The sequence below is a fragment of the Aptenodytes patagonicus genome, chromosome 4 (assembly GCF_965638725.1).
Source record: "Aptenodytes patagonicus chromosome 4, bAptPat1.pri.cur, whole genome shotgun sequence".
Lineage (NCBI taxonomy): Eukaryota > Metazoa > Chordata > Aves > Sphenisciformes > Spheniscidae > Aptenodytes > Aptenodytes patagonicus.
The window spans coordinates 56,464,584-56,489,651 of record NC_134952.1 but is presented as its reverse complement, the minus strand read 5'-3'; the positions used below and the strand labels follow the sequence as shown (position 1 = coordinate 56,489,651).

General features: G+C 38.2%; 1 protein-coding gene and 1 long non-coding RNA gene across 6 annotated transcripts in view; one reads left to right on the top strand and one right to left on the bottom strand.

Annotated features, from left to right (window-relative positions):
* Positions 1–25,068, bottom strand: part of RAP1GDS1 (Rap1 GTPase-GDP dissociation stimulator 1) — a 108,049-nt gene that overhangs the window by 3,441 nt on the left and 79,540 nt on the right. For 3 of the 5 annotated variants that reach the window (XM_076336787.1, XM_076336784.1, XM_076336785.1), the window contains 10 exons: positions 23,045–23,191; positions 14,728–14,856; positions 12,202–12,327; positions 9,299–9,442; positions 8,894–9,025; positions 8,356–8,490; positions 6,647–6,772; positions 5,524–5,663; positions 2,402–2,528; positions 937–1,065 (listed from right to left, as the gene is read on the bottom strand). In XM_076336787.1, the coding sequence (XP_076192902.1) occupies positions 937–1,065; positions 2,402–2,528; positions 5,524–5,663; positions 6,647–6,772; positions 8,356–8,490; positions 8,894–9,025; positions 9,299–9,442; positions 12,202–12,327; positions 14,728–14,856; positions 23,045–23,191 (1,335 nt within the window). The remainder of the gene's footprint in view (positions 1–936; positions 1,066–2,401; positions 2,529–5,523; positions 5,664–6,646; positions 6,773–8,355; positions 8,491–8,893; positions 9,026–9,298; positions 9,443–12,201; positions 12,328–14,727; positions 14,857–23,044; positions 23,192–25,068) is intronic. The other 2 variants (XM_076336786.1, XM_076336788.1) reach the window with 2 other exon arrangements.
* LOC143159626 (uncharacterized) lies at positions 163–10,396 on the top strand. The gene is made up of 4 exons (XR_012995190.1): positions 163–339; positions 5,376–5,472; positions 7,489–7,571; positions 9,601–10,396. It is a non-coding gene; the product is annotated as an uncharacterized LOC143159626 (long non-coding RNA).

The window sequence follows — 25,068 nt, the reverse complement described above, 5'->3', positions numbered from 1 at the left end:
GTAAATACTTCTTAAAGAACTGAATGAAAGAAATGTAGCCACTTCTCGAAACCTCAGCTGGAAATCCAATTTCCCCATGATACCTTGCTCTTTTTTGTTGTTTTTTTGTTTGCCCACACACAGGTGGGAAGTTGCAGTATCAAACCATAGCCTGTTACACTATCCTCAAAACAGTCTGACCTTTAGCAGAGGGTTAGCTCAGAAAGATTAGACTTTACAGTGTCCAGCACTGACATGTGTTAGAGCGTGTCCTCCTCGTCTTTCAAAGCAACCATGAACAGCTGTGCCTGGTGGGCTGACCATGTGAGGGCTGCTGAGGGAAGGACTCTTCCTAGCGAGGTAAGTGTGAGGATCCCTCCTAAAGCAGGATTATAGCCTATGTGCTGTACTAAGTACTCATTTGTGTGCACGTGTGTCCTTGCAAATATTACCTGTATATTTGTTTCCTACCATTCTTGTAGGAATTTTAAAACTACAAGTGAGGAGGCTTCTTGCAAAATTCCACCGAATTTTACTTGACTAAGTTGACCAATAAAAAAAAGCCATCACACATCAATTACGGGGAACTTGCAGCTAAAGGTGAAAATAAAGTTCTTGGTACCTGCATATTTGCAAAGAGAGCCTGATACTGTACAGTTTTACATGCCTTTCATTTCTCTCCTGTCAGTTGAAGTCTGAGCTAGCTGCATTCTGCAGAAGCCAGAGTCCAATTTCTGCAGTTAATATCCAAAACTGAGTTAACAGCCGCTTTCTTGACAGGATAAATAAACACTACAAATAAAGCGTCATAGCAAATTGAACCCTTCTGTGTACATTCGTTGTGAACAGAGAACCAGTCTCAGAGTGCATTTGCACATGTTCTATGTTCATGCTAAAAGGGAGAACTAAGTTTAAACACATAAATCTCCTAGGAAAGCAGCCCCCCCGAATACTCACCAGATCCTATAAGGGCACAGATCAGCACCATGGAGTTGTATTTTATTTCTGGAGCACTCCTGTCATCTGAGAGCAGTCTGTGTAGAATCTGAACAAGCTGAGCATTTTCAAGATCCTTTTCAGCAGTGACTGAAATACAAGTGAAAATCTGTAAATCTGGAAGTGCCGCTTGCTTTGATGCTTCTGCGTGTTAGCCGTTTATTGAAACATGGATCTCTCACCGTAGTAAAAGTGGTGCTGTGGTACATAACTCATTGGCATAAAACTGAAGCATGTATTAGATGGTATGATGGTAGGAATCAAGCTTTTGCCATAAAAATGTAAAATAGCCTAACTGCTTGAAAGGACAATCACAGTTTAATGATAAAATCCAAACTTAAACGTGCTGATGGAAAAGCCACCAGGGTTTCTAGCGATTTAGGCCAACACCTGCAGTATTTCAGCTTTCAAGACTTCCAGTGCCTAAATTTGCTTTTGGAAATTTTGTCTGAGTAAATACAGATGATGTAATTCTTGATTCCATGGTAGAGGGAACTCAGGGTCCATTGTAAAGGCTGTGAAAAACTTTTCAAGATCAGAGCGCGAGTTATTTCCTCTGTAGTTTTCTAAGAACCATTATATACTGAATTCAGGCCTGAAACCTTTAAACGTCTGAAGACAAGACAAAGAAGGGTTAGACGATTCATGTGAATAGGGACATTTTTCCTTTTTAATTAAAAGAATTCCCTGATGCATTGGCAGCAATTTGGAAGTTGAACGTAGCATTCCTCTAGTACACAATGGCAAGAGATGAAATCAAGAGCAAAAATATGTAATGTTGCTTGTTCAGTTCGTTACCTTAGTTAATAAGCAAGCAAATAGGATAAACGAAACCTCTGTTGGGCATTTACCTTTTTGTTTGGTAAGCTGAGGTACTACAAAGGCAGGTCAAGACACGTAATCATCTCTGCCTTCATATGGTAACTCTTGCACCTATTTCTGTGGAACTTAATAATAATAAAGACATTTTTGGGGCATCATCCGCCTCTGTGTGTATTCTCTAGCTCTCACTAATTAGGTAAGTGAAAACTTTACTTTGATAAGCCCTCTCAAAAGGGGATTAACCATTCCAGTGTAGGAATGTAGTCAGGTCATACAGTCTCCACTCTAAAGTACCATTTTCTTAACTGCTGGCCTTTTGCATTTTACCCAAAATCTGAAAGTTTTACGTTTGAGGGCCTTTGTGGATAATATGATCACCTACCAGAATGACGGAGCAGACACTGTATTACCAGCAAACTCTAGTTATGCTAGAGTTATGCCTATGTCTGCACGAACTGTCATGTATTTCCGTGCTACTGAAAGGCAGGTGGAAGGAGGAGGCTTTTCTACATCGCAAAAGAAACTCGCACAACTTTGCCTCTACAATTTCTCTTGGGCACAGACTGGACAGAAAACAGGTAGAGTTAACTGCTGGGATACTCACCTAACTCTAAAGCCGCTATTAATGCCAGCGCAACGAGAGCTTCGTTTTGCATTATTACGTGTTCACTGGTTGCCATGGTTACTAAATGCTTGATGCCACCACTCTGTACAATGGTCCTAATTACATCCTAAAATAAATAACATAGAAATGAAAAAATTCTGCGTTGCATACAAACTGTATTAAATAATGAAATTGTCATGGATGCTATGTTATCTTTGGGTCAGGATACTCGTTGGCTTTATGCACATATAATCACTTTATACATAAATGTACATACATGTGGGCCTCTGAATTATCTGCTATTACTCTGCAATTATAAGATACAACCTGTTAAACCAAGCCAGTTAACCACATGATTAAGTTAAGACACACATAACTAACTCTTTTCCAGGTTATACTGTGTAACTCAAGTTCTTATGATGTGCCATCAGTCGCCTAACAATGAGTCTGCCCTGTTATGTTTGAACTCAGCTGGTCTTCAAAGATGATTAGTTTTCCCTTCTTTACGTTGTGATGTTCTGAGCAGCTTATCAAAAGCACCCAACAAACCATATATTTGGGATAAGGAGACAAAGAATATAGTTTTAATAAAGTCATCAAATCCTTCATCTCTCTCCGTGAATTTTCAAAGTTTCTTCAAAATGTTCAGAGAGGTGAGATCACAAATATTACACCTTACTACGTAACAGAAATGGTGTACTTGAAATGAAAATGCTGACTGGGTTAAATGGCTTTAAAGCAGTTTAAAAATACGCAGCTGGGATTCTGTTTTCAACTCCAAAATTTGATCCAACTTATATGTGTAACGAAGGATGAATAAAGACTTCTGGTGTCTGCAGGTCTTTGATTACTTGTTAATTATCATTAAAAAAGTGAGTTTGCACCTAATGTTTTCACCATTACATGTCCCAAAAATACTTGCAAAATGTTTGCCAGAAAATGAGGTAACTTGGCACGCTGAAGAGAAACTGTTCAAGGAAACGTGGTTTGGTTTTTATTATTTTTTTATTTGTTCCATGGGTGCACAAAGTTTTGAAATAGTTGTTATTTCTTGAAATAAGAATCTGATTTAAATTTTTAATCAATATGTTGAATTTCCATTTAAAGCACACATCCCTTTCTAACTCCAGCCACAAGCCAAAACTCATTAACTGATGCACGTGTTTAGAATGACTTACGTTCCAGTGCTTGCACAGGCTATGCAGTGACATTCTTTATGCAAGGAAACAGACCCAGTATGATCACAATCCTTAAACTGAAATATTTTTAGATAATCATACTGAAGATGCCAGTGGCACAGTAGCCTAACGACCCAAGAATTTCACATTTAAAACCTATTTTTTCTGAATGACATAATGTATTTAAGCATGTAAGAATTTTTACGTTTTTTCCTTACTTGCAATGATGTGTTTTATTACACATCCATGTGATTTTTCTGGTGGAACTCCAAAGTAGTTCGGGGACTTCATGGAATAATCTGGGAACTGTTAATTTCTATTTGAACTGGTGTGGAACTTTGGCTATATAAGCCTTGGGAATCAATCAGCACCCTTGGCATCAAAATTTCTTATTTTGTAGGTGAACATCACCCTCTAAAAGGCAGTACCAAATAGACAGAAGAGATCACAGCAGTCAGGTTTGGTGCTAGTGTGGCTTAAATCATAAGCACCTACTCGATTTTTTTAGAATGAGACATAAGTTTTCTAAACTACTATCACCTTTGTAAATATTACCCCAAATCTTTCAAAATTAAAAACCAAATTCAAATCTAATGTGCTGTGAAGAATCATACAGTTGTACTCATACTCAAAACCTAGAGGGCAGTAAAAGCATTAAAAAACCCCACCCTCTCAGCTCCGTTTTCCTTTCCAGTCACGTTTCCTCTATGAGTACATAAACCACACAAGTTCACCTGTGGTAAGTCTGTTAACTTCTGTATTAATATCTGTTTGATGCCATCAAAAATGTCTCTGTATTTAGGATTGAATTCTTTTTTCCTGTAGAGAGTATTGATAAAAACTCACATCTGTGGTGGCGTATGCCATCTACATGTGCATCTTGTGGACTGTGTGGGGAGGGTGACAAAAAATGAGAACTCAGGAAAAAATGAAACCTGATCGGTTTTAGAGGCTGAAAATAAAATGGAGAATGGGCATGAGAAAGAGACAGTAACATTAGAAATCAGCAAAGATTTAAATGTCTGTAAGTCCTGTTGATTTGTTTTTGGAGAGGCTCAGTATAGATCAGGTCCACAATTTTTGACTTTGCAAATGCCATGCGTGAATGAAGAGGTCACCGTTGAAGTCTGAGTTGTCCACATCACACTTGCTATTTAAGCTCAGTCATGCAGCCTGTGTTCATATCGGTGAACACACTAAATGAAGTCTGAGCCTGAAATTGTTTGTTTCCAGAGGAGATGCTTTTGTCTCTTCTAAGGCTACGTTTTGCCTAATACTCTCCTGAGCAAGGACTGTGGACTTGGACTGCGGACTTGGACTGCTTATGTAAAGCTATTTGGTTGATGCGAAGGTGATGGGAGGGACAGAACTCATCTGTCCGTCCCACAGTTTCTCTGAATGTCATACCTTTTGCCGTGTACAAGCAAGCTTCTTTTAGAATTTGGAATAAATGATAATTTCTAATGATCTGTTAGAATCTTAAAACTCTGAAATATGCTGTATGAAGAGTAGGGGGACAGACTATCTCTGGATCTCGATTTTATATAAATAGCAAGATCGCAACAATTGAGTGCAATGATTCTTCATGTATAGCATCATTAAAACGTAGAAAATATGGCACGCTGAACTTCTACAGGATACAATACAAATAGAAAGTCAAGACTTCGCCACGTGAATCCTAACAGCATTCCTTCAACTGGCCTGCCACTCTGAAATTGTTTTCCTTTGTTTCAATTTTTTTTCAAGTACGTAGTTCCAGTGAGCATTTAAACCTGTTGCTTGTGTCTGACTGGCAGGTCCCAGAGGCAGAGGAGATGTAACACATGAATTAACCAACGTGGCTCTCTAGGACTACGTTACTGGAGGCCTCAGCTACCAGCACCCAGTGCAGAGGTAACTCTTAGTTCTTATAAGCTGACCTTTTCCACCGCTAAATCAACTTACTTTTGATTTGCTGTGTCGTATAAGTGCAGAAAGTAGTCTGTTGGACTCCCCCATCACACCTGCGTGATCCTTGGCTTCACACCACTCCACCAATCGTTCCACCAGTTTCACGTTTTTGCCCAGCTGTTCAGCTGCTTCTGCTATGTGATGCCGGAGCCAACAACACAACAAAAAAGTTGTCACTTTTTTTAAGCAAGTGCTAGAAAAATAAGCTGAAAGTTACTAACTAGAAGGAGCTTGTTGAGTGGAACTTTGCTAGCTTGCACTAACAGTGAGAAAAGTCTAGGTTGCATGGAAGCAAGTAAAGCCAGTCAAAATACAGAAAAACGTTCATAATCTAGTTTTTGAAAACAACTTATCAGCCCAGTTAATGAGGCTTGTGCATTGATGAACTGTAGGGAAAATACAGGTGATGTCACACTCCCAGGTGAGCTAGCTCAAAAATTGAAAACCAGAAGGGACCGCTGCCAGAAGGGGCGCACTGTGGTCAGGTAGATTAGGTTTTATAGACTGTAAGTCACATAAGTTTCTTCAATAAATTTCTATTTCATATCTAATAGCTTTGCTAGAGCTAGAATGGATCTTTTGAAAAAATCTGCAGGACAGAGTCCAAAATAAATACCTGGCTAATTTATCTCATTAACTACTTTTGTTTTTTAGCAGACTTCTGATTTTACAGATCCTCATCCTGGAACAAGCTGTTAAACTAAAAAGTGCTTGTTCATTTTGAAATTGCAGTTTATCAATTAACAAGCGCATTAGTCTGTTCCAAGGAGCTAGGTACAGCCAGGAAATGCAGTAAGTGAACAGCAAAACAGGAGCGGTAGCTTAAAACACTCACGCCTCAATACATACTCGTAATGTGACAGCGTAGGAGAGTTCTGAAGTACAAAAGTAAATAAGCATTTGACACCTATTCTGAGGGTCCCTGGTAGTCAGTTTAGGAGTTCTGAAAAAAAATCAACCCACGTTCCTCTCCCTCTGCATATGTATTAGATCTATTCCAAGACTTCAGGAATAAAATTTTAAAAACCCCTCTGCTTCCCTCTTGTAAGAATCTTGGCAGCATATCACAGACTGAACCAAAGAGAATCACTTAACATAGAGAACAGTTTATTTTTACCTTGTGCATCTATTAACATTCTTAACGTTCCCAGCAGCTTGAATTGAACAGGGGGCATCTCCGATCTGAGAAATTTCAATACGGCTTCTGCAACACCAGCTGATAGCATCTTAGCCTTATTTACAACTGCATGAATAAAGAACAGGAATGATGTCAAGAACATTTCTGGAAGATGCAGTTTATTTCTAAGACGGTCTTGAAGCAAATTTTCAGACACCGTTTGAAAAATAGCTTGTGAACACAGACTTCAGGAACATGAGTGTGCGCTGACAATACTGCACTGTGGAAAAATGTCATGGTTGCTAAGACACAGGTGTGAAATTAAGTGCTTTTTCCTAGCATGCACATCTAATTTCCAGTGTTCAGCCTGAACACAGACTGAAGGCTAGACTTTTCCCCCTTAGTCTAGGAAAGGCATCTTCCACAAAATGCATGAAGCAGAAGCCCAGGCTAGTACACGCACCCAAAGTACGAGGAAACTTCTCTGATTGCCAACACCACTCTTCTATTTCACATAGGCAACGGAACTAAAGCATCTAATTAGCAGAATAACCTCTTACCCACTTCCAATACTTTATGCAAACAACACTGTGGCCTGACATGTCTGGAGCCTGTGGTCCTTGTATTGCCCTCCCAACTCTCTCTCGTCCCCTCCACTAGTCTAAGGTCTCACTTTCATGGAGCGCTCTGAAATATATGTAAGGTGCAAACTTGGTCCAATATTGTACTTAGAAAAAAGTACTTATTTCATATTCAAAGTAGTGTTTAACAAGCAGTTCATCACTGAGGCCAGTTATTACTTGCTCATTTTTCTATAACAATATACATTAAATCTTATGTAGGTCTCTGGCAGACGTCCTTGAGCACAGGCTACAGGGAAGCTTGCTGACTGAAGGATGTTAATAGAATTACTCATCTGAGAAAGGTAAGTAAATGGCGTACCGCTAAAGCTGCACGGGTTTAGTTAGGTATGCATGATCATTTTTAGAAAGTTATTGTTTGTCACAACTGAAAATAGTAAAATAAGGTTAAATGGATGAAAGACTTATTTTTGGCTTGGTACGAGAAAGCATACACAAGCATTACAGACTTGCTTTGTTTTTATGTGCATGTGCTCTGCCTTTCATGCTTGGGTAATCAAAACTCATGCAAATTAAGTTGCTAAAAATGACAAAATTAGCATTCAGTTCATTGCCTACAAACGGTACCTAATTGCAATAGGCTGGCTATTCTAACAGTCTACCTCTAGCTCTAATTTGTGAATTGTCAAAGCCTGAGGAAGTTACGGTAAGATGCAGTGCTTCAACAAAGCGGACACTGCTCTCTTGTGGGGACCCTCAGCTGGGAGAGAGATCCCAGATGAAACAAACAAACAAAAAAGCAGTGCTCTGGACAGAAAGGATTGAGAAATCATATCCGAGGCCTCCTCAGCTCCCTGCCTATTACAAAGCTGCCCTTTCCTTGGTGGGGAATGATACTGAGGGACCGAAGTGGCAAAAGATGGTCGATGGGCCTGTGATGTATTTAAAACTGCTGGTCACGACTGCTGTGCAAAAGACACAAAAGCGATGATGGGCCTGAATGAAAAGCAGCAGTCTGACCTGCCTCTAGGACTTTCGGTCAGTTCTTGCACCCTCATCCCCTGGGGGGGTGCAGTGGGAGAACAGAATTTCACCTTTGGGTAATTAGCAATGCAAAGTGAGGCTTACCAGGAATAGCCAGGTTTCTGAGAGCACTCAGTGCAGCGTGCTGCACAGTTACATTTCCATCCTCCACATGTCTGTCTAGCAGATCCATCAGCTTTTGAACTATGCCATTATCCACCATATGGATGCAGTTTCCGTCTGTGTGAGATAAGTCACTTGTGAATGGAAGATTATTACTAAGATTTTTACAAGAGCTTTTTAAGAATAGAAGGGTTATTTCCTTGCTCCTTTCTAGCTTTTATTGTTGAGAATTTGACCACCATCATCAATGGGAGTTGCAGTGCTCATGACAAATTTAGAAGAATGATATATGAAACGCTGAAGAAGGCAGAAATCCCCTATACCTCTCTATAAATGTGAAACAGGATTTTTAAAGTAGGTTTAATGCTTTTCAGGATTGTAAAGTATAAAACTACAGATGTTGCTGTATAACTCAGTACCAGCTTTACCACGACACGCAGTTTTTGTTTGTAGCTGTACACACAGAGCATGATAGAAAGGCACAGATAAATTAACATAAGCTATTACGGCATATTCTTACCATTTCTGGCAAAATTTGCAATAGCCAACGCTCCTGCAAGCTGTAGCTGATGGCTATTGGAAGGAATCCATGAAAGTACTCTTTGGAACACACTGCCTTTTCCTCCTTCAAATAACTTTTGCATGGATTCATCTGGGGTAAAAAGCATAGACAGTCAGCAAGCCAAAGAAGTGTTTGTTAGGGAAAATTCTTCTCTTTATATCTGTGAAGCACTGCTGGCTTCACTACAATTAATCCAGTCCTGCAATGGGATGAGAGACAAAATCTGACCCATTAAATGTTAACTGGCAGGTAGCAGGTCCTCTAGGTTATTTAGAAATTTAATAAATAGTAAAATTCAGCAGCCAAACGGCATTACAGGTATCTGCTGTTGCTTTGCAGAAGGCAGTGACACACTGTACTTACCTCCGAGCAATAACAAAACCATAAGATCAGAAGCTGTTTTAAGCTCTGCAATATCCTCCTCTTTGTCACTGTCCACAGTCTTCTGGACGATCTCAAGTAAGCACTCCACCAAGCCCGCTTCAACCAGCTGCAGTTTAATGACATCTGAAGAATAGCATGGATAATAGGAGTCAGAATCATGATTTTAAGTACATCTATTGTACATACACGCAGGACAGACTGTGAAAAGAAGTAGTGATGTCAATGGTTTCACTGACAGCTTGTGTAGATAAAACTGCAATTTTTTTATTTTAAATTCTCAGGGCCAACTTCTGTTATTATTCATCTACCGGGCCCCCGGCTCTAGACTGCATTTAGAGCACAACTATACGCTGAAACGGTATGGAGCTGCTCTTTCACTTCTCAAAAATGAGGATATTTCTCTACAGCAAACTTCTGGCATCTCAGTCATCACGCAGCAGACTCATAAGGACTGCGCTGTGTTTGGGCTTTCCATAGACTTTCGACTGTGCTGCAGAACAAACTTAGGGTTTCTTCTTCTGTTTCATGTGCAGAAGAGCTACTGAGTTCACTGAAACATGCAAGTATAAAATATAGAACTTTGATGAAATCTCAGAGCAAGTAATCACCCATTTCTTCTAGCTGAGCCAAGATTTCTGCCATTAGTTGAAAGGGCTGCAGGAGGAGTACAGTGAGGCCAAATCCAAAAGGCTGGGTTGGGAGACAAATTTGTTGTGATTGAAGAAAAACTGATCAGGAAACTGATGAGGCAAACTCATTTCTTAGTTGTTATTGGCAACAAGGCTCAACAGAGAAGGTGATAAACACATTTTTCAGGTGGTGAAATAGGACTTGGGAGCAACATTTTTTCTGTTGTATCTACAACACAATCTTTAACAGATTTTTCCCTGTGAACTTGGAGCTGAGAATCTCCTTTACATGCCGAAACTCCCTTTCTGTTAAGCGGGAATGGCTGGTGATCTGATGCTGTGTTACGTCTTTTTGTTACGTGAAAGCGATTCTGGTAGTTTTTGCATGCTGATTTTAGAAAGCAGTCACAAACCTCTGCAGAAATGTGCAAACAAATGGATTTCTCTTAGCTTTCTGCATGAAATGGTGCTTTAACAATACGGAGTTTAACTCAAGTTAAAATATTTTTAAAGGCCAAAGCTATGGAAATATTTTTTTCATATAGTTTACAAGTGACAGCTGGGTGAGAAGTGTTCTACCGCTGGTGAAGGATGTGACTGACTCTGTTTCCTGTTGTCACTAGGCTTTTTGCCTGAATGAAATTCATTGTTCCTCTAAGAGCGGCTGCCCTTCTCATGAACTTTGTTAGGGAATGCAAAATATCCCGTTGGGATTTTTTTAAATAGGTACTTTTGCAGTGAGGTACTTTAAAAAAAAAAATACAGAGTTCCCTTAGTTACAGAATACCAGGTTGCAGGTGTGCTGCGACTTGAAATATAAATTGCTACACCAGTGTCCTTAACAATAAAACAAAACAAAAAAAACCCTCAACCCCCCCCAACCACCAAAATCCAGACTCTGCAAATGCTTCATTTAGATGTTTTTGCCTGCTGACCTACTGCTGATTATCTACAATCAAAAGCACCTAAACAGTACCAGCACAGCAAATTCATTTAAGTATGCCTTGAATCCACAGTGGAAGAGTTCAGCTGACTATTTCATAACATGCAAGCACCTGAGTTATGTTCAGCAGCAGTAAACTTACCAAGTTTTATTGCGACTATAAAACACGGTCTAAGAAAAATTAAGCACTTGAACTGAAATATGATAAACTCGCAAAAGGGTGGACCCGATTCTGTGTCAGTCTCCAAGGGTGGAACTATCTTAGAGCAACTTGTTAGTTATTATGTAATAAATGAATATATTTTGGCAAAACGTGCATTTTTAGAATTGAAAAAAGGAATCCTGTTTTTACATGCCACTTAAAAGACAAAATAACTTTTAAAATGGAAATAAAAATTTATCTTGATTTATACTACGTAAAACAGACACAGAGTGTGTACAACAGAGTAGGATAAAACATAAATCTTCAGAGTTTACAGTTCTATCTAATAATTTATTCCATTCAAACAAGCTTTAATGCTGAGGTGATTAAAACAAGGTTAGAGAGCCATCAAATGCTGTGATGCCTTCCATACTCAGAACTGCTTCTCACTTCAGTCCAGCTCCACCTGTTAACTCATGTCTTCATTTCCCTTAAGGGCAGATGGTAGATTATGCAAACCACCCAGAACTCATTTGGGAGGAACATCCCGGAGGGGTTATCGGGCACACATCACTTCCCGCTCCGGCTTGAGCAGTGAATGAAGCTCAAGTCTCCTGGGGCTACCATGAGATATGCCACCAAACACCCAAGTTAAATTTATGTGATCTCTCAATGAACAGTAGGGGGAGAGCGTCCAGCTCTTAGCTCTGCGATTAACATGCCCCTTGCAAAAATACGTCCACAGGAAATGGAACTGCCAGTGGTTCTGTGATCCCAGGAAATGACATAATGACTGATGTCCTGGTGATGTAACAGACTATGAACACTTGAGCCAGCGTTTTGCAGACAAATGTTGTAAAGCCCTCTAAAAAGCAGCTTTTGATATTCCCACTGAAGGTACAGGGAAATAAAATATAACATAATCATATACAGAGTGAATCAGAGGTGGAATTAGCATCAACAATTTGTTGGCTCCTGTCATATGCTCAGACAATTAAGACCTATTCACTTCACATGAAACTGTCATCACAAGGACCGACCATGGCGGCTTCTGAATGAGGCAGCTGGTTACTCTGCAATTAGTCCCTGAAAAAGACACGGATATACCAAAATACATATAAAGGAATGAATAAAAAACAGTGTAAGAAAAAAAAATCCGATTCCCCACCATTTTCTGCCAGGGGAGCCAAAACTTCAAAAATCATCTCTTTTTTATCATGCTCTATTTGCTTCTTGAACAGTTTCACGAGCTCTTCAGCAATGTTTGTGTAGGCAAACTGCTCTTTACTTGACTCTGTGAAGCAAAAGGAAAAATTCAGTATCAAGTAAACAAACTGCATCAAAAGGTAGGACTATTTTTTTCTATTACCAGGTTTATTCAGTAAGATGACTGATAGTGCTCTTCACAGACAAGAACAATAGACTCGTGCTTGCCACTAAATGAAGAGAAAAATGTCTAACACTTTAAGATAAATGTACTGACCTGAATTAATTATGATTAAGGCTGTTAAAAATATATAAATATATGATCAAGGTTGTTGGGGCTGTTTCTGCCCAACAGAATGTAAAGGTAGCTATAGAAATGGTAACATTACAAAAATATATATTGTCTTTGATTCCCCTCAGCTTAACAGGAAGACTAACAGATTATATACTGCATTTTCTGTGGGAGAGATGAAGAGTCCTACTGAACGCTTTAGTATTACATGGTTTCATGACGGTGACGTTTCCTTTGAGATCTGTGCATGGCTGCTGCAGGGCCATTTCATACTGCACAGATAGCATAAAGCAGCTTTACAGATGGGCTAGCTTGCTACCAGGAGGTTAGCCAGCAGATAATGGTTCTTCAAATGTAGATTCAACAAAAGCATCTCTTCTACTCCATTGCCTGTATCTTATTCCTCCTCACCGGCAGTATTACAGGGGATGCAGGTGGTAGGGCTGGTGTTCTGCATTCTCCAGTTGCCACTTCCTGAGGGCCATCTGTAGTTAGAAAACCTTCCAGCATCTTTGCTACTGCTATAATGGATGGTTAGGGATGATTTTAATGTAGAATTGACCCCAAGGACTGGGGAAAGCATGAACTGCAGCCCTAGACCCTTTTGTGCGCATCCCTTTATTGTTTTCTCTCAATATGCATGACTGCACAGCATATTCTAAGTGGATTTTTGACCTTTCTGGTATTTTTAAAAGCAGAACCATCACTGTCTTTATTTGGTTTTTGCCCTGCTTTGACACAGAATAAGAGTTTCATATAATGCTTCTCAAGGGATCTGTAGAAAGCGGTTGTCTCTTAAGTGATGAAAAATGACAACCTGACAATAAAATTCCCTGAAGTTACAAGCCAAAAATAAAATATTACAGTTACAATGTGATTGACTAAGCTATTGCTTAAGGGAGATTAAAGTATTACAAGCTAAATTAATTTTGTGCCAATCTTAAAGAACGAGCATTTTTTCAGCGTATGGGAACAGGAAGGGAAGCAGCTGCTGTTAAGCTTCTTTCCCATGGTTCTTATTGCTCAACTGGACAAAGAGGGAAAGGAAATGTAGTTCTCAGTGAAGATACCATTTATTATATTTAATATCCTTACGGTTTTAGTTGTATTTTAGCACTAGAATTTCCAGTATACAACTCGTATTATACTTTCCGCTGTGCAGACACAATACATAGTGCTCATCCTGAAGATCTCTGATCTATTAATTTCTTTAGTGCTGTTTTGATGGCTCTTTCTGTTGTTGTTTTGTTAAGCAGACTTGTCTGCTATAAGCAAAGGTATTATGCGTGTGATCAGACTACACTAGATAACGTGATATTATCTCTGGCCTTGAAATCTATGAACTTAGGACAGTTGCGAATAACTTCAGGCCACCAAATAGTACAAACTCACAGATAGATTTTTCATATTTTGAACTGCTGAATCCTCTTAGAAATACAGGATGATACCATAACTGCTATATTATTGTACTCCAGTGCAAAAAGCCTCATAAGACTAAAATTTCACTGAATAGGTTAGCAAAAGAAGAACAGCAATGTAAACCACAAGTGACAATGAAACACGGGCCCTAACAACCCCTTGTTTTACACTTTGTGGAATTCTAGTGAAAACTAATCCACTTGCAAAGACATTGGATCGAAGCAGGACCACAAACTTCAATTTAAATGAAGTTGTAACTAAACTTGCTAAAAATAACATCTACAGCTTAGTAATATTCATGACTTATTCATGCAAGTATTTAGTCTAGAACATGTCAAAACTCTACACCTAAAAGAATATTGTATAGGCAGATTTATGAACTGTGCCTGTCTCAGTTCCATTCAGTGATTTCCATGAGCCAAATTTAACCCCGATACAACTTTGTGGAGCTACACCAGGATACATTATTTATATTATTAATAAATAATTCACAGTAAGTAGCAGTGCTCAGGAAATACTGTTTACATGATTGGAAATGTGCTTACTTGCATTGAAGAACGTTAACATAAAAGATAAGGTTGTACTAAGTACTCAAATAAACGTCAGTTACTGAAGAGGAAAAAAAAGAGACAACTATAGATTTTAGGGAGAATAAGCAGAATAGTTTGCTTTAAATTTTGAATGTACCAAAAGGAATGGAACAAGCATCAGTGCAAGGCTTTTGTTAGTCTTAAAATTTAACTTTACGAAAATTTGAGATTAATATTGTGGACTTACCAAGTTCTGCTAAATTGCCAAATGCAACAAGGCACATCTCTGTCAGAGCTGCATTTTGGCAATGAATACCCAACAATTTCACTAATGTAGGTATAACACCCATATTGATAAGCTGTGACTGCAGGGTATCTACATAAAAAGAAAGTACAACACGGAGTTAGCATTTCTGTTTGTAGTACTGTTCTTTAAACCAAAAAAGCATTTTTCACACAAAGCAACTTCTAAGCTAAGCAGCATTAAAATGTCTGTCTCCTCTACTCTTCTACACTGGGATCTGGTCCAGACTTGAGATATGGACTCATAATTCCCCCTGCCCCTGGCAATGGGACGTATTCCCAGAAAAATTCCCTCCTGATATGGTCATAGGGTATAGTGGATTACGCAGCTACTGATAATTTTGTGGTTAGCAGGTTCCTAATACATGTTGGGTTTCATTCTGACTGAAATCAAACAAAACTACATCAGTGAAATAATTATTTATCTGAGAGTGTGTTCCTATATACTGTTTTCCCTTAAAGATCAAAACTGGAAAATTAAAATCAGAATGAATATAAACTGGCACTGAAATAAACATGAAAAGTTTATAAACACAGGAAGTCACAATGTAGATTATGAGAAGCTTGAGAAAAAAGAAAGTTTAATAAAGACAAAAAAATGGAAGGTTTAAGAAAAGTCCTTAGAAGCCATTCTGATAATTTCTTGCATAGGATGAAAGTTTATAGTATTTACAAGTAAGAAAGTTATTGCTCCTAGATGTCTGCAAATAGAAAGATGCTTTGATGGTTAGGCAGAAACATGATTGTTTTAAAGGATTATTTAAAACGGTATTTTTCTCTTACACATTTTACCTATAACATAGCAAAGAAGAAAAACATTGTTTCACAGTTGATTAGAATGAAGCAGACATGAACACACCAGATGTTGTTTAGTAATTTTCCTAAGCATCTTTTTTCCTTTGTTTCTGAGCACTTTAACTACGTTTAAATGTTACAAACTCAAAAGACAAGGATCCAGAGCCCAGTGAATTCAAGAGAATTGTTATTACTTCATTTAGCTTTGGGTCAAGACCTACAGGGGATTTTTTTTTTTTTTTTTAAGGAATTTATTCTGAGCAACTGGAATCAGTTGGAGTTTATATATCTCTGGAATTAGAGCCATAAAAATTTGAGATTTTTACAGGGAGATAAAAACATATTACAACTTAAGTCTAGCAAATTTAGTATCATCTCATGCTCTTGGAAAACTCTTTGCCTTCAAGATTCTGCCAAGTGTGTTTGAAATTTTCATCTAATAAAAATTATGAAAAGATTCTGGAATGTTTAGTTCATTTATATTCAGTGTAAAATACCTTTATAATACTTATCAATTTGGTACACTAGGTAAGTAAACGGCATGGTTCTTACAGGTTATTGGGGACGAGCAAGAATCCTTATGGCTTGACATCTTTAATAAAACTGTATTACTTACCAGTAACTGAATTTCATTTTTGGGGGTGGGGTGGGTGGTGGTGGTGGGTGGTGTGTTACCTCTTCCACAGATTCATGGTCTTTAGAGAAATTTATGAGAACACCATGTCAGACACCAAAGAGCTGCTGAAGTTGTCAAATTTCAGGTAAGTACAAAGTGCACTAGCGCATGCATTGAATGCCATTTTACCTCCGGCAGATGTGTGAGTCACTAGTATACCATCCTACTTCATTCCAAACTGACTGTAAAAATCTATCTCTGAATAGGAAAATTGGGGAGGGGGGAACTGGAATGGTTCTGCAGAGAAAATGATCATTGTGTAGGAGAACTCAAGTTACTGGTAAATAATCTGTTTTTGTCCTTGGTTTGTGATTGTCCCCTGGAGATACTTAAAAATTCTGAAGGAAAAATGGTAGTCATAGAGAGTAGGAGAACAAAGACACAAACCACAAATGCCATAGAAAATTATGTGGGAAGAAACTGCCTTGTTACTAGACTATGCCTTTAGTCACTCTAAAATCACTTTATCCAAATGTAATGGACAAAGAGGCAATTAATCTCTATGGGCTTCATTTGGCAAAGCGTTCTGACATCAGAAACATGAACTCTGTTTTGAGCAGTTTTTTTTTTTCTGCTGTCTCTTTATTAATACAAAATATATAAAAGTGCAGAGGAGAAGTGGAAAAAGGGAAACCATATCCACCTTTGAAAGGAAACAGGAATCTTAAGAGCCAAATAGAAGGATATACTGTTGTTCAAGAGAGCATGGAGCACACTGATTAAAGGGCCTCTAGAATTCCCAAGTAGGAAAAAAGGAAAAAGAAAATATACCAAGAAAGAACAATTGTACTGGGTCAAAAGTATTATACCTGACTCCATACTGGTCTCATTTCCCTGGAGTAGAAGGATGGCACCTGAGCACAGGAATGGTCTACAGTGGTAGGAACAGGATTACAAGGATTGCCAATAAGGTAAATATTGATGCCTTAACCGCAGTAAGCGAAAGAATAAATTTTCTCCTCTGCCAAAGACAGGACAACCCTGGGAGCCACAAAGCTGCACAGGAGGCAAAACCTTTAAAATTAAAAGGCTGCCAGCAGCTATTTGCTATGTTTATACTTAAGCCTGGGCTTGCCATACAAATTCTGAACTTGTCATTTACATCTGTCGTTACCATCAATAGGAGGCTCTTTCTCTAGTAAATACAAGAGCAAAGTCTATTAAGAAGAAGTTTAAGAGAAAAGTATTAGGCTTCTCACTGGTGTGGAGACCTACAGTGCTCTTTAGTTCAGAGAAATTAAAGGTTTAGTCTCAGCTGAAGGGACTGACAGCAGTTCTCAGGCTCTCCTATGAAAGACCACAGACTGGGTAACTTGGAATAACTGCGTATGGCAGCTTTTCATTGCAGGAAGTGTTAAGGCCCTACTAGAGCAGGAGACACATTCAGGGGACACATGCATCCATCCAATAAGCAGTTGCCTGACTCACAACTAAAGTGAGCCACGAAGCCAGGCAACATCATGTCTCAGGATGAAACAGCATTTCTATCAGCTTCCTAAGCAGAACTTTATGCATAGTGAGCAGGAAGCATGAAAAACTGAATGCCTCTTCTGAATTTATGACTTAAAGCCACAAAAGAAATTCTCAAATTTTACACCGCTATCACATGTCGGACTAGTAAGACGTCTCTGTGTTCTCTTGGGGTGAAAAGCACTGACAGTGCTGCTGTACAGATGCATATACAGGTAGATAAAAGGCAATCAATACATGCGCCAGCACAAAGAATTACCTACCTAAAACTTGAATTTCAATGGATCCATGTCCTTCGGTGACACACATGGAAACTCCAAAAAGTAAGATCTGGGGAGAATATCCCAAATTGAGAACTTTATTGGGGGCATTTGAGTTTAAAATGCTGATTTAGGCTAGTTCATGAGTTTGGACAGAATTTCAGAAAACAACTAGTCATTTCGTGTTTCATCAGTAACCGTGATTATAATGCTAAAGGAAAATTTGTTTTGTACAAATTGGTGTAATTTCGTACCCTAGAGAAACCTGCTTGCAATCCCCACATCTATGTTAAATCATCATATAACATATAAGTGATTGTCGTGATTGTCTCGGTATCATAAGAAACATACTTTTTATCTGCTTTTACATGCTTTAGGTTACTTTGCATTTGTATAATATTTAGGTCTTGAAAGCATGCAAGTCATTTTTAGCTGTGATGTAAATGAAACAAAAACCACGGCAAGCATGAAAATTAACAAAGGTAAGTCTTAGAAGGAAGCATTACTGAAACATTGCTGTTAGACCATAATAATGGTGCCATAAATCTCCCTTTCGTTTCTTTTGTATTTATATAGCTTCTGCAGATGGTAAACAGCGCAAATCAGTCGCCAACATTCATTCCAGTCGGTAAGAGTTTTGTGAGAATAAGAAAGGCTTGGCAGTTGTATGATTTAACATCAGAATGTTACATTTTACAAAGGCATTGAAGGAAAGACAACCTTGACAGACTGAAGTTTAATATGAAATGAGATGAGGAAGCAATCTATAAACATAATGATTTTTTATCTACATATATACGCCCATATATAAATATATGTATACTTTCACACATACATACTGTATCCAGTTAACTTTTGATCTCCAATTTGACTACCTAATAAGCTAATTGGCCTAGTTCTTCCATTATTTCTGCATTTCTTTAAAAATGCTTTCATGGTTTGTTTTATAAATCTCAAGAGACAATTAGCTACCTTATAGACTGATCCCATTAACTCGTAAATAGTCTTGGCTCACAGGATTATGAGATCTGCAGAATAACTACTCAGGTCTCTAACTCTTTCACGTGAGTGTTTGCATATGATTATTAGTTTTATTAGATTAGTTATTAGTTTTTCACTCTTTATCCAAGCCTGCTTTGCCTCTTGCTCTTAAGCAGATTCATAGCTACACAGAGATTATATGTAATGATAACAGTTTTCAGAATGGGAGAAGCACAACAACAGACTGAACCCACTGAAAGGTGCCACAACAGCAGCTTTAAGCATGGGTGCTCTGTACCCCAAATAAAGTTTGCAGCGCTTGACAAAGAAAGACTTATTCTAGGTCTTTGTCAAGACTTGCTTCTTTTGGGATTAAGCTATGAGCAAAAACATTCACAAACGTGTGACACGTTTGTTTCATTCCTAGCCATACCTGCAACTTTGCGTTTTAAGAACTAATAATGGAAAGCAGGGATGAGCTATTTGTGTCTGATTGAATTTGGGTAGTAAAATACGATTATGACAGAGAGGGTCAAGATAATCTGAGCTGAAGGCAAAGGGATGTGTCCCATCAGAAAAACCCTCTGACTTCTAGCAACACAATTAAAAATCGACACTTTTTTAATACGCTTAAAAGAACTGCAAGAGATGCCAAAGCTGAGTTTGTTCTGTTAATGTTGTAGTGACTAAAGATACCAAGGAGGAAAAGGAAGAATTGAGAGACAGCGGGCAAAAATAATTCCTGAACACAAGCAGATGGCACAAGAACCTTGTAAAGGGAATCTTAGTTTTAAAGCTTAGACAACAGTGTTATGAATGGAGTTACAATTGCAAGCTGAGTGTCCAGAATCGGGACGAGATACAAGAATGCTCCATTAATTTGCTCTGTTTAGGAAAAGAAAATACTACTCGTAGCTGCTCTTTAGTTGCCATTTTTGTAAAACTCATGTGTGATAAATGCCTATGCTAATTCAAAAACTTGAAGTACTCAAGAATGAGTCATTTTAAAAAAATAAGGTCGTTGATAGCTATTAAAAATAAAGTAGTAGCTATTGGAAAAAGAGGGCAATTAGTTGACTGGGAATGACAAACTGTTTAGAATCAAATAAAACAATTTATATACTCCTTGCTCATAAAATGCTAAGGATTAGAAAATATTAGGGTGTTCATAGATAGTTAGATGCAACTAAGAACCAAATGTGCTGTAATCAACCTCATCTGGATAGCTAGTGCAACTTAAAAGAGCGTGAGTCATTAAAAGCAGTAAAGAAATCTTTGAAGTCCCCACCTGTGATTTTGTAACATAGCATGCTAAGCAGGAAAAGATTACAGAAACAAGAAAAGAGAAGGTAGAAGTGCTATTTCAAAGACTGAAACACTTCCTTCTCACATTTCCAATATTTTTCCTTTTATTTTTGTCCAATTTGTTTCCATAACTACTGACAAAACAATCTGGGACTCTAGGCTGCAATCCCATACTCCTCATCCTCCAGCAAAACCAATGCAGCGTTTATCTTCTTCGTAAGTAACATGGGATCAAGCCTTTGCAAGTAAATCCTGAAAATGGTATCCGCTAATCTGTAAGCACAATTAACTGTCAGGACAATCTGAGTTTTCATGTTTAACAGGTCAGCAAAGAACTGCATTCACTCAGAATATTATCCACCTGATGCTGCAATGCGTGGAAGTAAGTGGTTGTCTTGGGCTCATATCTGACATTGACTGTTGTCCTGAAAATTTATGATAGTCCACAGGTGATATTTTTTGAGCAGTTCACAACTATGGTCCAATTGTACCTGTGGCTCTTAAAACAAACCTGGCAAGACAGGCCAACTACCTGTCTCTCCATGCACATGCTGCAGGTATGGTCATTGAGTTTTCTTCTAAAAATTTAATCCTTTTTTTTTTTTTTTTTTTTTTTATATTGATTTGGCAGATTATTTGAGGTTTAATTCAGTGGTTGCCCCAGTCAGTGGCCAAATTCACAGTAGAACTACAGGACACAAGTCTTACACAGCATACCCATGGCTGCTGGGCCAAACAGGAGCTGGGTCCCTACCAAAAGGTCCTTTCTCATGGAGACCACCAAGTATGTGGGGTAAGGTGAGGGTCTGGTAAGCCCCCAGCAATCCTCCCTGATGTGGTGGTATGACAGGATGGTGGTGTGCACCCAGATCCAGGAGCTGGGATACTCCTGCGTTTCTCACTGCTGACATTGCTTCAGTGGCTCCTGTGAATATTGCGTCAGTTCGTTAGTTTGTGCGAGATGAACGATGTCATTTAGCAGAGTAGAGAACAGCTAGTGAATCCTCGTAGTTGTCACTGAGCTACACAACTGCTTTACTGATCGCATCAGAATAAGCTATCTTACTAGATGGAATGAGTCATTTATTCAATATTCATAACAGTTAAACTGTTCAGAACCTGCTTGTTTGGGAAATTTAACTCGTAATTAGTTTTCCTAGGGAAGATCTGCTGGGAGCTTGGTCACTAAAGCAAAACTGATACAGTACCTCTACACAGTGCATTTGGACTGGTCTGTCTTGAGCTACCAAGTAGACTGGATGCTCGTTAGTCTTAATTCATCCAGAGGATTCTGGTAGCTTAGAGGTGAGACTATCTATTTGCTCCAAATATTTTAACAAATAAAGAAAACATGGAGTTAACACTATGAAATGTAGTAAAATGTGACACTCATGCAGACATCAAGCAAAACAGTTCCTGAAAAATATGTAAAATAAAGGAACTAGAAAGTTGCTATTTGGAGAAGAAGGAAGAAGTAATGTAAGCAAGTATTCTTAAATAATACTAGGAAAAGAGGAGACAAAAAGAATGTAAGAACAAGAGAAAGAGATGAGAGACATACAACAGTGATATTTGGAGGTGGATAAGTAACACTAAGAGCAAGAGTTCCAGAGGGATGGCACAGAAAACGCACAAGGAAACTATGCTAGAGGATATGATAAAGCGGATTAAAAATCTATACAGTAAAGGTAAAAAAAAAAAAAAAATTAAGCCTATGAACCATCCTGAAAAGTAGAAGAGTTTCGGGGACATAGGTTTGAAAGTGAGTTACAGCAACTGATAACTTTAAGGAAATGGTAAGCAGCTAATCAAGAAGCTATTTCTTCCTACGATAAAACACTACAGTTCAGGAAATGGGCATGATCGAAGAAACAATGTGATTAGCTAACTACATTTGCCATCTGTGCCATTACAAGTCAGGAGAACAGCTTCTATTTAGCTTTCCTCATCCCAATTTTTCTAGAGATTCAGATTTTGAAAAACTTGGAAATGTGTGAAATTGAACAGTAAAATATGCTTTGGTATATGACCATGCTTGCATGCAGAAGCAAACTAGGTACTAAAATATCAGTACGTTTGTACAACTAGCGTAGAACACTATTTTCTTACCCTCAGTGGTCAAGGATTTTTCATTTAAGATACTATGTTGTGTTTTTGTCCCAGCCCCTAAACATCCCCATTTAATGGATAAAGAACATAAACTTCGAATTTGTAGACACAGAAGAGTGTTGAACATACACATAAATTATTCCCCATTTATCTTAGAAGAAAGTAACATGGTTTTATATACATTTCACAAGGAGAAAAATGATTAAGGAAAAATGTTTGGCATATATACCCCCAAATCATCAACAAGACAACACTGCATGCCTGCGACAAATTAGTCTTATGGTGTTGTTTGACAGTAAATGAAAAAGAGAGGACTTAATGTAGCCTTCTAGTTTACTTCTGTAAATCTGTTTTTTCCTAAGGTGTATGATACATCTCCATGAATTGCTTTTAAACAAAGAAGTAAATTCCAGATGTTGATTTTAAAACTTTATACGATATGCTATATGGAATTGTATCAGGAAGATATCTAGTATTTTTGAGAACATAATTTTACTGAAACAGAAAATTGTGTATGTGAATGGAGGTGCTTGATCTTTTCAGAATAACTTAGTGTTAGTATCCACAATGTAAACCTACAGTTGACTTTAACTTTTATCTTTTTTTTCTTTTTTGATGGGGTTGTTCCCCTGGTAGACATAAAGCAAATTTTCGGTGTTGTTTACCATTCTCATTGCTATAGTTCATCAGCATGCCACAAAAGACAGTCAAGAGCTTCTCACTGGCTGGATCTGTTTTACTGCACAGTGACCTTACATGGTCTACTACAATATGTGCACCACCTGCACGGTCAACTGCGTTCCTGCCCTCATCTGTAAAACAAAGAGTTACATTAAAAAAAAAATGAAACCAAAACCCACCGTAGAGTCCCAAACATAACAGTAATCATACAAAACGAAGTTTTTAAACAGAGTGAAGTCATTCCTCCAGTGTTGTCAAATTCATCTAGGGGGATGCTTGAGGGCCAGCTTTTAGTGCAACAGAGCCAGGGAAGTGAAAACACCTACAACAAAAGGGATTAATCACCTGGCACTAATACCTTTGTAAAGAAGTTCAGTGTTTGAGGCAGAGCCGCTGGAGCCGATAAATGATATTCTGAAGATACATTGTGTTTTGCCAGAGGGGAGGTTCTGAGCACTTTACAAAGCCTAGTCCATGCACCCTTGTGGACCAGGTAGATTACTCTTGCCGTTATGCAGATTGAGAAATTGAAATACAGAAAATAAATTGCTTAGGTTGCTTAAAAACAAAATGGGGAATAAAACGGACAAATCAGACAGAGGTACTAGTTCCCAGTCACAGACTCTGTTCATGCACTCACTCTGCCACACAGCATGTTCTTCGTACTTGTATACCTGAAATTTAATACCACTATCAGATTCTTTTTGTATGGCTAAAAGAAAAATGCGCTCTGCATATATAATAGACTACAATGTTCTGAGGTTTTGTCAATAACACACCATAACCTTTGTATAGAACTCTCTGTATAACAAATCAGATTTGATGTATCGGTGTAGGAATAAAGGAAAAATTGGCATTCTATTACAGTAATCGACAATACCACTTCCTTTCCCAGCAGGCAATCAGCAACAGACAATAGTCAATAACCTAAATTCCAGGGCTTCCAAAAGGAGAGATTTCCAAGTGAGTTACAGTTGGAATCAACTGGAAAATCTGGATGAAAACAAAACTTTGGGGGGAAAAATCACTAAAGCAAAATAGGAAAAAAAACCCCTCTCCTCAATTTCTTAATGGCCCAAAGCAAATCTCCCCTTTCCCTTGTTATTCACCACTCTATCGTCACTCCTTTTTCTCCCCGTCATATGTGGAGGTCAAGCTACCAAGTTTTCTTCATTCTGCAATGTATTCAGTATGAAAACCAAGGCTGTCCACAGTTATAATATGATCTTCCACTATAAAGTGTTCCAGAGCTCTGCAAAAAGAAGTTTCTAAATCTTCCAATTCTTGTTAATACTACTTATAAGGCATATATACCCCTTACAATATATATATTAAAGTATTGTATGTATTGTATATATACCTACACTATATATATTCATAAATATAAATATGAGGGGTGTATATATATAGGGACTTCAGATAATTTGCTGAGTGGAGCTGAAGGAAGAAGGGTAATTCTTGGTGTATCTTAACTGTTAAATTTATTACCAAAGTAATGTATTTTGCAGAATAACTCTGATACATGCAACAGAGGAAAAATGTCGCTGCCATGACTGTCTCCACCTTGGACACGATCAGGGCATCAGGGGACTGTGTTTCACTGCAGGTATGTATATTCCATTTTGAAAAAGGAGAAACTGGAATCTGGTCACAGTCAAACAAATTCAAGGTAAGATTCTGTGTCAAGGAAGGACTATAAAAAAGGAGAAATATAAAAGAAATAAATCTTTTGCATCCTTGATGCAGTGACAAACATAGGCATACTGCTGAAATGAAAGGAAGGCCTACACCAAAATATAGTGAGACAATATAGTCAGGTGTTCAGATTCAGTGCTTACGTTTACCAAATCAGCAGAGAAAAAAACAACCTTGGCTGGAATATTCCAGCATCCTGTTTTATGTATCCTCCTCTTGTATTTTTTATTTCAAAAGTTATGCAAATACATGATTTTGTATTTGACTCACCTGTTTTGTGAGTCAAAACAGGTGTGCAAAACAAAACTGAATC